Source organism: Oncorhynchus masou, unplaced genomic scaffold (genome assembly GCF_036934945.1).
Source record: "Oncorhynchus masou masou isolate Uvic2021 unplaced genomic scaffold, UVic_Omas_1.1 unplaced_scaffold_1854, whole genome shotgun sequence".
NCBI lineage: Eukaryota > Metazoa > Chordata > Actinopteri > Salmoniformes > Salmonidae > Oncorhynchus > Oncorhynchus masou.
In genome coordinates this window covers 92,501-105,490 of record NW_027008363.1, presented here as the reverse complement: position 1 = coordinate 105,490, position 12,990 = coordinate 92,501, and the positions used below count along the sequence as shown (strand labels likewise).

The 12,990-nt window shown below is 39.8% G+C and overlaps 1 protein-coding gene across 1 annotated transcript in view; it reads right to left on the bottom strand.

Annotated features, from left to right (window-relative positions):
• Nucleotides 1-1,808: 1,808 nt before the first annotated feature.
• Nucleotides 1,809-12,990, bottom strand: part of LOC135532454 (disintegrin and metalloproteinase domain-containing protein 12-like) — an 88,337-nt gene continuing 77,155 nt past the window's right edge. Inside the window, exons 9-11 of the mRNA XM_064959962.1 lie at nucleotides 9,354-9,462; nucleotides 8,944-9,079; nucleotides 1,809-2,586 (exon numbers count right to left, since the gene is read on the bottom strand). Of these exons, the coding sequence (XP_064816034.1) occupies nucleotides 2,421-2,586; nucleotides 8,944-9,079; nucleotides 9,354-9,462 (411 nt within the window). The 3' untranslated portion in view covers nucleotides 1,809-2,420. The remainder of the gene's footprint in view (nucleotides 2,587-8,943; nucleotides 9,080-9,353; nucleotides 9,463-12,990) is intronic.

The window sequence follows — 12,990 nt, the reverse complement described above, 5'->3', positions numbered from 1 at the left end:
ACTCTGTTGTTGTTAATGTATCAGCCTGCAGCTTTGAAACCCAACAACAATTGACTAGATATCAATATTCCCGGTGTGTGTCACAGAAAAAAGAAATCAATTTAGTCTTCTAACAAGCATCTTTCACTGCGCGACCAGAGCGGGGTTTCTCTCAGCAGAGGTCCATTATGCCATTATGTACACCACCTCCGCTGGGCGCCCGACATTTAATTGGATTTGAATTAGCTGCCGTTTGTATGAAAATAACATATCACACAGGGAGATAGAGGGAGGGAGAGGATAGGATGGAGAGAAGGATGGAGAAAGAGAGAGAGAGAGGGAGAGATGGGGGAGAGAAGGATGAGAGAGAGAGAGAGAGAGCGAGAGAGAGAGAGAGCGAGAGAGAGAGAGAGAGAGGGAGAGAGAGATGGGGGAGAGAAGGATGAGAGAGAGAGAGAGCGCGAGAGAGAGAGAGAGAGGGAGAGATGGGGAGAGAAGGATGAGAGAGAGAGAGAGCGAGAGAGAGAAAGAGAGAGATGGGGGGAGAGAAGGATGAGAGAGAGAGAGAGAGCGAGAGAGAGAGAGAGAGAGAGAGAGAGAGAGGGAGAGAGAGGGAGAGAGAGATGGGGGGGATTGAAAGAGGAATGTCGTGTCTTTGGCTATGCCGGATTAAGTGATATGACATGCTATTCTATAAAATGCTATTCTATTGAGCTAATCATGCAAATGTAATTAACTAGAGTCGAGGGACCACAAAATAATATTTATAGAGCTGTTATCTTCCGAATAAGCTCTTAAAGACCTAGTAATATTTTACATCAATAGCAGTCAATATTCATCGTCTCATCTGAAAGTTATACATTCTTAGTTATCTTCACGAACCCTGGCTAACAAGTTGAAGTTTAAATTATTTATTTACTAAATACCTAACTAATCACACAGAATTACATATTTCAAAGAATGAATCATACCTTGATTACAAATGACGTCATAAAGGAAAACGTCCCAGCTTGTTACACAAAAGAAAAGGGGCTGGGTTTGAGTGAAAGAGCGAGAAGACTGAGGGACACAGGGAGAAGCTGTGCTATCGTAAATACAGTATCTTATGCATTCTAAATTATCGCCCATTTGGAAAAGGAAAATGCAATAAATATTTACTCTGAGCTGCGCTTCAGTAGGTTGGTGGTAGATGGAAGGCCGTGTTGCCAAACCGAGTCCTTTGTCCTTTGAAGAATGTCTCTGGTGGTCAATTGGATACGTTGTAGTAACGTTGTTGTTTGATAGACGGGATACTCTGTCTGTTTTTTTCCTTTACTCTGTCTGTTCTTTCCTGCGTTTGCAGCTGCTGTTGCTAACGGCTAGGAGGTATCACTTCTGTAGTGAATAAGAGTTCAAAGTTCATACCGTTTGCAACCAAAGCTCACGCCGAGGTTGGCTTAGTTCTGTGGTTGACATGTTAGTCCTTTTAATAGAGGCTGCAGACCTCACGTACTCGGAACAGGAGGTTATGTTGTCGTAAAGGTATAGGTATAGGAATGGTATAGGATGTATGGTATAGGAAGGGAGAGGAGGGCGTGTTTGAAAAGTTTCATAACCCATGTCCCTTCACAGGGGTGGGCCACTGATTGAGCAGAGCCCTAACCTTATGAAAACCCAAATCTCTCATTTGGAAGCTAAAATTACATCTCTTCACCAATAATTTTATATTCGAACTTTTAAATTGAACAACAATTTCATGTGAATCAGATAACTACAATGTGCAGACTTTCCACTGTAAAGTTTATGTCATCTTATCATTGATGAGAATGTCCCAGATGACAACCGAACTGACATCATATTCATTAAGTACCACCACATATGTTCAATTGGTCGGATTACCAGAATATAGTTCATTTCCCCCCACCTTCTGATGTTCCCAGAATCTCTATGTTAACCAAAGGGTTTGCAAATGTAACATCAATAGGTTAGAGAGAGGAAAAAGGGGGGAAGAGGTATTTATGACTGTCATAAAACTACCCCCAGGCCAACGTCATGACAGTATGGTACTGTATGGTACTGTAGGTATTTATGACTGTCATAAACCTACCCCCAGGCCAAAGTCATGACAGTATGGTACTGTATGGTACTGTTTGATACTGTATGGTACTGTATGGTACTGTAGGTATTTATGACTGTCATAAAACTACCCCCAGGCCAACGTCATGACAGTATGGTACTGGATGTCAGAAGGTGAATTCACCAATTTGTAAGTCGCTCTGGATAAGAGCGTCTGCTAAATGACTTAAATGTAAATGTAAATGTACTGTATGGTACTGTTTGATACTGTATGGTACTGTATGGTACTGTAGGTATTTATGACTGTCATAAACCTACCCCCAGGCCAACGACATGACAGTATGGTACTGTATGGTACTGTATGGTACTGTAGGTATTTATGACTGTCATAAACCTACCCCCAGGCCAACGTCATGACAGGAGGAAGAAGAGAAATGAACCTTGAAGATGCTGCTGCTGTGTTTCTGTGGCGGTGTCTGTGTCTGGGCTTGAGGCTGGCCACGTGGGGAATCTCTATGGCCTGGACCAGATGATCTGTTAGGCCCCACCGACCTGTGACACAAAACAGATTTACACTTTTAAAAATGGGCCTTTTATAAATATGAAATACACAAAATCAGCCCCCAGGTGTGAATTTGTTTAATTATCTTCAACTCAATGGGTTGACCGTGGTACTTTAGAAGACGACTGGCTTGCCCGTTCCATACAGTCTACAGCGGCTAGCCCAATCCATACAGTCTACAGCCCAATCCATACAGTCTACAGCGGCTAGCCCAATCCATCCAGTCTACAGCCCAATCCATACAGTCTACAGCGGCTAGCCCAATCCATCCAGTCTACAGTGGCTAGCCCAATCCATACAGTCTACAGCCCAATCCATACAGTCTACAGCGGCTAGCCCAATCCATCCAGTCTACAGCGGCTAGCCCAATCCATACAGTCTACAGCCCAATCCATACAGTCTACAGCAGCTAGCCCAATCCATACAGTCTACAGCGGCTAGCCCAATCCATACAGTCTACAGCCCAATCCATACAGTCTACAGCGGCTAGCCCAATCCATACAGTCTACAGCCCATTCAATACAGTCTACAGTCCGTTCCATACAGTCTACAGCGGCTAGCCCGTTCCATACAGTCTACAGTGGCTAGCCCAATCCATACAGTCTGCAGCCCAATCCATACAGTCTACAGCCCAATCCATACAGTCTACAGCCCAATCCATACAGTCTACAGCCCAATCCATACAGTCTATAGCCCAATCCATACAGTCTACAGTGGCTAGCCCAATCCAAACAGTCTACAGCCCAATCCATACAGTCTACAGCGGCTAGCCCAATCCATGTGGCTTGAAAAAGTGAACTTGTTAATGTCTCATTAATGTCTCATTAATGTCTCAGTTGTTGAGTCTTGTTGTGTTCATACAAATATTTACACCTGTTAAGTTTTGCTGAAAATAAACGCAGTTGACAGTGAGAGGATGTCTCTTTTCTTGCTAAGTTTATACACCAACAGGTAGGGGCATTAGAAGCGAAGGTAATATAATATATAACGTACTGCAGTGCATCTCCTCCTCATGGACTGCACCAGATTTGCCAGTTCTTACTGTGAGATGTTACCCCACTCTTCCACCAAGGCACCTGCAAGTTCCCGGACATTTCTGGGGGGAATGGCCCTAGCCCTCACCCTCCGATCCAACAGGTCCCAGACGTGCTCAATTGGATTGAGATCCGGGCTCTTCGCTGGCCATGGCAGAACACTGACATTCCTGTCTTGCAGGAAATCCCGCACACAATGAGCAGTATGGCTGGTGGCATTGTCATGCTGGAGGGTCATGTCAGGATGAGCCTGCAGGACGGGTACCACATGAGGGAGGAGGATGTCTTCCCTGTAACGCACAGCGTTGAGATTGCCTGCAATGACAACAAGCTCAGTCTGATGATGCTGTGACACACCGCCCCAGACTATGACGGACCCTCCACCTCCAAATCGATCTCGCTCCAGAGTACAGGCCTCGGTATAATGCTCATTTCTTTGACGACAAATGCGAATCCGACCATCCCCCCCTGGTGAGACAAAACCGTGACTCGTCAGTGAAGAGCACTTTTTGCCAGTCCTGTCTGGTCCAGCGACGGTGGGTTTGTGGCCATAGGCGGCTTTGTTGCCGGTGATGTCTGGTGAGGATCTGACTTAAAACAGGCCTACAAGCCCTCAGTCCAGCCCCTCTCAGCCTATTGCGGACAGTCTGAGCAGAGGGATTGTGTGTTCCTGCTGTAACTCGAGAAGTTGTTGTTGCCATTCTGTACCTGTCCCGCAGGTGTGATGTTCGGATGTACCGATCCTGTGCAGGTGTTGTTACACGTGGTCTGCCACTGCGAGGACGATCAGCTGTCCGTCCTGTCTCCCTGTAGCGCTGTCTTAGGCATCTCACAGTACGGACATTGCAATTTATTGCCCTGGCCATATCTGCAGTCCTCATGCCTCCTTGCAGCATGCCTAAGGCACATTCATGCAGGTGAGCAGGGACCTTGGGCATCTTTCTTTTGTAGTTTATCAGAGTCAGTAGAAAGACCTCTTTAGTGTCCTAGGTTTTCATAACTGTGACTTTAATTGCCTACCCTCTGGTAAGCTGTTAGTGTCTTAACGACCGTTCCACAGGTGCATGTTCATTAATTGTTTATGGTTCATTGAACAAGCAGGGGAAACAGTGTTTAAACCATTTACAATGAAGATCTGTGAAGTTATTTGGATTTTTACAAATTATCTTTGAAAGACAGGGTCCTGAAAAAGGGACGTTTCTTTTTTTGCTGAGTTTATTATATTATATTAGCTTCTAATGTCCTACCTGTTGGTCTATATTATATTATATTAGTTTCTAATGTCCTACCTGTTGGTCTATATTATATTATATTAGTTTCTAATGTCCTACCTGTTGGTCTACATTATATTATATTAGTTTCTAATGTCCTGCCTGTTGGTATATAATATATTAGCTTCTAATGTCCTACCTGTTGGTCTATATTATATTATATTAGTTTCTAATGTCCTGCCTGTTGGTATATATTATATTATATTAGCTTCTAATGTCCTACCTGTTGGTATATATTATATTATATTAGCTTCTAATGTCCTACCTGTTGGTCTATATTATATTATATTAGTTTCTAATGTCCTACCTGTTGGTATATATTTTATTAGCTTCTAATGTCCTACCTGTTGGTCTATATTATATTATATTAGCTTCTAATGTCCTACCTGTTGGTATATATTATATTATATTAGCTTCTAATGTCCTGCCTGTTGGTCTATATTATATTATATTAGTTTCTAATGTCCTGCCTGTTGGTATATATTATATTATATTAGTTTCTAATGTCCTGCCTGTTGGTCTATATTATATTATATTAGTTTCTAATGTCCTGCCTGTGGTCTATATTATATTATATTAGTTTCTAATGTCCTACCTGTTGGTCTATATTATATTATATTAGTTTCTAATGTCCTGCCTGATGGTCTATATTATATTAGTTTCTAATGTCCTACCTGTTGGTATATATTATATTATATTAGTTTCTAATGTCCTGCCTGTTGGTCTATATTATATTATATTAGTTTCTAATGTCCTACCTGTTGGTATATATAATATTATATTAGTTTCTAATGTCCTACCTGTTGGTCTATATTATATTATATTAGTTTCTAATGTCCTGCCTGTTGGTCTATATTATATTAGTTTCTAATGTCCTACCTGTTGGTCTATATTATATTATATAATATTATATTAGTTTCTAATGTCCTGCCTGTTGGTCTATATTATATTATATTAGTTTCTAATGTCATACCTGTTGGTATATATTATATTATATATTATATTATATTAGTTTCTAATGTCCTACCTGTTGGTCTATATTATATTAGCTTCTAATGTCCTACCTTTGGTCTATATTATATTATATTAGTTTCTAATGTCCTACCTGTTGGTATGTATTATATTATATTAGTTTCTAATGTCCTACCTGTTGGTATATATTATATTATATTAGCTTCTAATGTCCTACCTGTTGGTCTATATTATATTACCTCAGCTTGTCCATAGTGTTCTAATTCACCTCAGCTTGTCCATAGTGTTCTATATTACCTCAGCTTGTCCATAGTGTTCTATATTACCTCAGCTTGTCCATAGTGTTCTAATTCACCTCAGCTTGTCCATAGTGTTCTATATTACCTTAGCTTGTCCATAGTGTTCTATATTACCTCAGCTGGTCCATAGTGTTCTATATTACCTCAGCTTCTCCATAGTGTTCTAATTCACCTCAGCTTGTCCATAGTGTTCTATATTACCTTAGCTTGTCCATAGTGTTCTATATTACCTCAGCTGGTCCATAGTGTTCTATATTACCTCAGCTTCTCCATAGTGTTCTAATTCACCTCAGCTTGTCCATAGGGTTCTATATTACCTCAGCCTGTCCATAGTGTTCTATATTACCTCAGCTTGTCCATAGTGTTCTATATTACCTCAGCTTGTCCATAGTGTTCTATATTACCTCAGCTTGTCCATAGTGTTCTATATTACCTCAGCCTGTCCATAGTGTTCTATATTACCTCAGCCTGTCCATAGTGTTCTATATTACCTCAGCTTGTCCATAGTGTTCTATATTACCTCAGCCTGTCCATAGTGTTCTATATTACCTCAGCTTGTCCATAGTGTTCTATATTACCTCAGCTTGTCCATAGTGTTCTATATTACCTCAGCTTGTCCATAGGGTTCTATATTACCTCAGCTTGTCCATAGGGTTCTATATTACCTCAGCTTGTCCATAGGGTTCTATATTACCTCAGCTTGTCCATAGGGTTCTATATTACCTCAGCTTGTCCATAGTGTTCTATATTACCTCAGCTTGTCCATAGTGTTCTAATTCACCTCAGCTTGTCCATAGGGTTCTATATTACCTCAGCTTGTCCATAGTGTTCTATATTACCTCAGCTTGTCCATAGTGGTCTATATTACCTCAGCTTGTCCATAGTGTTCTATATTACCTCAGCTTGTCCATAGTGTTCTAATTCACCTCAGCTGGTCCATAGTGTTCTATATTACCTCAGCTTGTCCATAGTGTTCTATATTACCTCAGCTTGTCCATAGTGTTCTATATTACCTCAGCTTGTCCATAGGGTTCTATATTACCTCAGCTTGTCCATAGTGTTCTAATTCACCTCAGCTTGTCCATAGTGTTCTATATTACCTCAGCTGGTCCATAGTGTTCTATATTACCTCAGCTTGTCCATAGTGTTCTATATTACCTCAGCTTGTCCATAGTGTTCTATATTACCTCAGCTTGTCCATAGTGTTCTATATTACCTCAGCTTGTCCATAGTGTTCTATATTACCTCAGCTGGTCCATAGTGTTCTATATTACCTCAGCTTGTCCATAGTGTTCTAATTCACCTCAGCTTGTCCATAGTGTTCTAATTCACCTCAGCTTGTCCATAGTGTTCAAATTCACCTCAGCTTGTCCATAGTGTTCAAATTACCTCAGCTTGTCCATAGTGTTCTATATTACCTCAGCTTGTCCATAGTGTTCTATATTACCTCACCTCAGCTTGTCCATAGTGTTCTATATTACCTCAGCTTGTCCATAGTGTTCTATATTACCTCAGCTTGTCCATAGTGTTCTATATTACCTCAGCTTGTCCATAGTGTTCTATATTACCTCAGCTTGTCCATAGTGTTCTATATTACCTCAGCCATTGTTCTATATTACCTCAGTTGTCCATAGTTTCTATATTACCTCAGCTTGTCCATAGTGTTCTATATTACCTCAGCTTGTCCATAGTGTTCTATATTACCTCAGCTTGTCCATAGTGTTCTATATTACCTCAGCTTGTCCATAGTGTTCTATATTACCTCAGCTTGTCCATAGTGTTCTATATTACCTCAGCTTGTCCATAGTGTTCTATATTACCTCAGCTTGTCCATAGTGTTCTATATTACCTCAGCTTGTCCATAGTGTTCTATATTACCTCAGCCTGTCCATAGGGTTCTATATTACCTCAGCTTGTCCATAGTGTTCTATATTACCTCAGCTTGTCCATAGTGTTCTATATTACCTCAGCTTGTCCATAGTGTTCTATATTACCTCAGCTTGTCCATAGTGTTCTATATTACCTCAGCTGGTCCATAGTGTTCTATATTACCTCAGCTTGTCCATAGGGTTCTATATTACCTCAGCTTGTCCATAGTGTTCTATATCACCTCAGCTTGTCCATAGTGTTCTATATTACCTCAGCTTGTCCATAGTGTTCTATATTACCTCAGCTTGTCCATAGTGTTCTATTACCTCAGCTTGTCCATAGTGTTCTAATTCACCTCATCTTGTCCATAGTGTTCTATATTACCTCAGCTTGTCCATAGTGTTCTATATTACCTCAGCTTGTCCATAGTGTTCTATATTACCTCAGCTTGTCCATAGTGTTCTATATTACCTCAGCTTGTCCATAGTGTTCTATATCCTCAGCTGGTCCAGTGTTCTATATTACCTCAGCCTGTCCATAGTGTTCTATATTACCTCAGCTTGTCCATAGTGTTCTATATTACCTCAGCTTGTCCATAGTGTTCTATATTACCTCAGCTTGTCCATAGGGTTCTATATTACCTCAGCTTGTCCATAATGTTCTATATTACCTCAGCTTGTCCATAGTGTTCTATATTACCTCAGCTTGTCCATAGTGTTCTATATTACCTCAGCTTGTCCATAGTGTTCTATATTACCTCAGCTTGTCCATAGTGTTCTATATTACCTCAGCTGGTCCATAGGGTTCTATATTACCTCAGCCTGTCCATAGTGTTCTATATTACCTCAGCTTGTCCATAGTGTTCTATATTACCTCAGCTTGTCCATAGTGTTCTATATTACCTCAGCTTGTCCATAGGGTTGTTCTTGTTGGTGAAGAGTAGTCTCAGGAGGGTCTTTCTCTTGATGGAGACGATGAGGCCGGCTCCCAGGAAGGTTATTAGAGTCAACAGGACCCCCACCGCCACGCCACCGTAGTCTGGGAAATGACATCAGAGACAGATGGCAGCATGGCGAGTCTCAATGAGGAACACCGGAATTAGCTACAATGGCCAACTATAGCAACATTGCTAGTCTCAATGAGGAACACCGGAATTAGCTACAATGGCCATCTATAGCAACATGGCTAGTCTCAATGAGGAACATTTGGAATTTCAATTAACTTTCTGAAATGACTAAATGGAGAAGGAATTGACCCCAAGCCTACTTTGCATGACATTATAGCAGACATTTGTGTTGGAAACAGTAGGTACCTGCTAGCCTCATCGGTCCACTGTCCACACTTCCCCCGAAGCCTGCCTTGTCACAGAAGGGAGGAGCCCAGTGGGCCTCACAGTGGCAGTTCTTGTTGTTATTACACACCTGTAGGAGGTAAACCACAACATATTGTAGTTATAACACACCTGTAGGTAGTAAACCACAACATATTGTAGTTATAACACACCTGTAGTAGTATATCACAACATATCACACCTGTAGGTAGTAAACCACAGCATATTGTAGTTATAACACACCTGTAGGTAGTAAACCACAACATATTGTAGTTATAACACACCTGTAGGTAGTAAACCACAACATATTGTAGTTATAACACACCTGTAGTAGTATATCACAACATATCACACCTGTAGGTAGTAAACCACAACATATTGTAGTTATAACACACCTGTAGGTAGTAAACCACAACATATTGTAGTTATAACACACCTGTAGGTAGTATATCACAACATATTGTAGTTATAACACACATGTAGTAGTATATCACAACATATCACACCTGTAGGTAGTAAACCACAACATATTGTAGTTATAACACACCTGTAGGTAGTAAACCACAACATATTGTAGTTATAACACACCTGTAGTAGTATATCACAACATATCACACCTGTAGGTAGTAAACCACAACATATTGTAGTTATAACACACCTATAGGTAGTAAACCACAACATATTGTAGTTACAATACACCTGTAGGTAGTAAACAACAACATATTGTAGTTATAACACACCTGTAGGTAGTATATCACAACATATTGTAGTTATAACACACCTTTAGGTAGTATATCACAACATTACACACCTGTAGGTAGTATATCACAACATTACACACCTGTAGGTAGTATACCACAACATTACACACCTGTAGGTAGTATATCACAACATATCACACCTGTAGGTAGTAAACCACAACATATTGTAGTTATAACACACCTGTAGGTAGTATATCACAACATATTGTAGTTATAACACACCTTTAGGTAGTATATCACAACATTACACACCTGTAGGTAGTATATCACAACATTACACACCTGTAGGTAGTATACCACAACATTACACACCTGTAGGTAGTATACCACAACATTACACACCTGTAGGTAGTATATCACAACATATCACACCTGTAGGTAGTATATCACAACATATTGTAGTTATAACACACCTGTATGTAGTATATCACAACATATTGTGGTTATTACACACCTGTAGGTAGTATATCAAAACATATTGTAGTTATAACACACCTGTAGGTAGTATATCAGAACATATTGTAGTTATTACACACCTGTAGGTAGTATATCACAACATATTGTGGTTATTACACACCTGTAGGTAGTATATCACAACATATCACACCTGTAGGTAGTATATCACAACATATTGTAGTTATAACACACCTGTAGGTAGTATATCACCACATATCACACCTGTAGGTAGTATATCACCACATATCACACCTGTAGTTAGTATATCACCACATATCACACCTGTAGGTAGTATATCACCACATATCACACCTGTAGGTAGTATATCACAACATATCACACCTGTAGGTAGTATATCACAACATATTGTAGTTATAACACACCTGTAGGTAGTATATCACCACATATCCCACCTGTAGGTTGTATATCACCACATATAACACCTGTAGGTAGTATATCACCACATATCACACCTGTAGGTAGTATATCACCACATATCACACCTGTAGGTAGTATATCACAACATATCACACCTGTAGGTAGTATATCACAACATTACACAACTGTAGGTAGTATATCACCACATATTGTAGTTATAACACACCTGTAGGTAGTATATCACAACATATTGTGGTTATTACACACCTGTAGGTAGTATATCACCACATATCACACCTGTAGGTAGTATATCACAACATATTGTAGTTATAACACACCTGTAGGTAGTATATCACAACATATTGTAGTTATTACACACCTGTAGGTAGTATATCACAACATATTGTGGTTATTACACACCTGTAGGTAGTATATCACCACATATCACACCTGTAGGTAGTATATCACAACATATCACACCTGTAGGTAGTATATCACAACATATTGTAGTTATAACACACCTGTAGGTAGTATATCACCACATATCACACCTGTAGGTTGTATATCACCACATATAACACCTGTAGGTAGTATATCACCACATATCACACCTGTAGGTAGTATATCACCACATATCACACCTGTAGGTAGTATATCACAACATATCACACCTGTAGGTAGTATATCACAACATTACACACCTGTAGGTAGTATATCACAACATATCACACCTGTAGGTAGTATATCACAACATATTGTAGTTATAACACACCTGTAGGTAGTATATCACAACATATTGTAGTTATTACACACCTGTAGGTAGTATATCACAACATATTGTGGTTATTACACACCTGTAGGTAGTATATCACCACATATCACACCTGTAGGTAGTATATCACAACATATCACACCTGTAGGTAGTATATCACAACATATTGTAGTTATAACACACCTGTAGGTAGTATATCACCACATATCACACCTGTAGGTTGTATATCACCACATATCACACCTGTAGGTAGTATATCACCACATATCACACCTGTAGGTAGTATATCACCACATATCACACCTGTAGGTAGTATATCACCACATATCACACCTGTAGGTAGTATATCACAACATATCACACCTGTAGGTAGTATATCACAACATATTGTAGTTATAACACACCTGTAGGTAGTATATCACCACATATCAGACCTGTAGGTTGTATATCACCACATATAACACCTGTAGGTAGTATATCACAACATATTGTAGTTATAACACACCTGTAGGTAGTATATCACCACATATCACACCTGTAGGTTGTATATCACCACATATAACACCTGTAGGTAGTATATCACCACATATCACACCTGTAGGTAGTATATCACCACATATCACACCTGTAGGTAGTATATCAGCACATATCACACTTGTAGGTAGTATATCACCACATATCACACCTGTAGGTAGTATATCACCACATATCACACCTGTAGGTAGTATATCATCACATATCACACCTGTAGGTAGTATATCACCACATATGACACCTGTAGGTTGTATATCACCACATATCACACCTGTAGGTAGTATATCACCACATATCACACCTATAGCTAGTATATCACCACATATCACGCCTGTAGGTAGTATATCACCACATATCACACCTGTAGTTAGTATATCACAACATAACACACCTGTAGCTAGTATATCACCACATATCACGTCTGTAGGTAGTATATCACCATATATCACACCTGTAGCTAGTATATCACCACATATCACACCTGTAGCTAGTATATCACCACATATCACACCTGTAGTTAGTATATCACCACATATCACACCTGTAGGTAGTATATCACCACATATCACACCTGTAGGTAGTATATCACCACATATCACACCTGTAGGTAGTATATCACCACATATCACGCCTGTAGGTAGTATATCACCACATATCACACCTGTAGTTAGTATATCACAACATAACACACCTGTAGCTAGTATATCACCACATATCA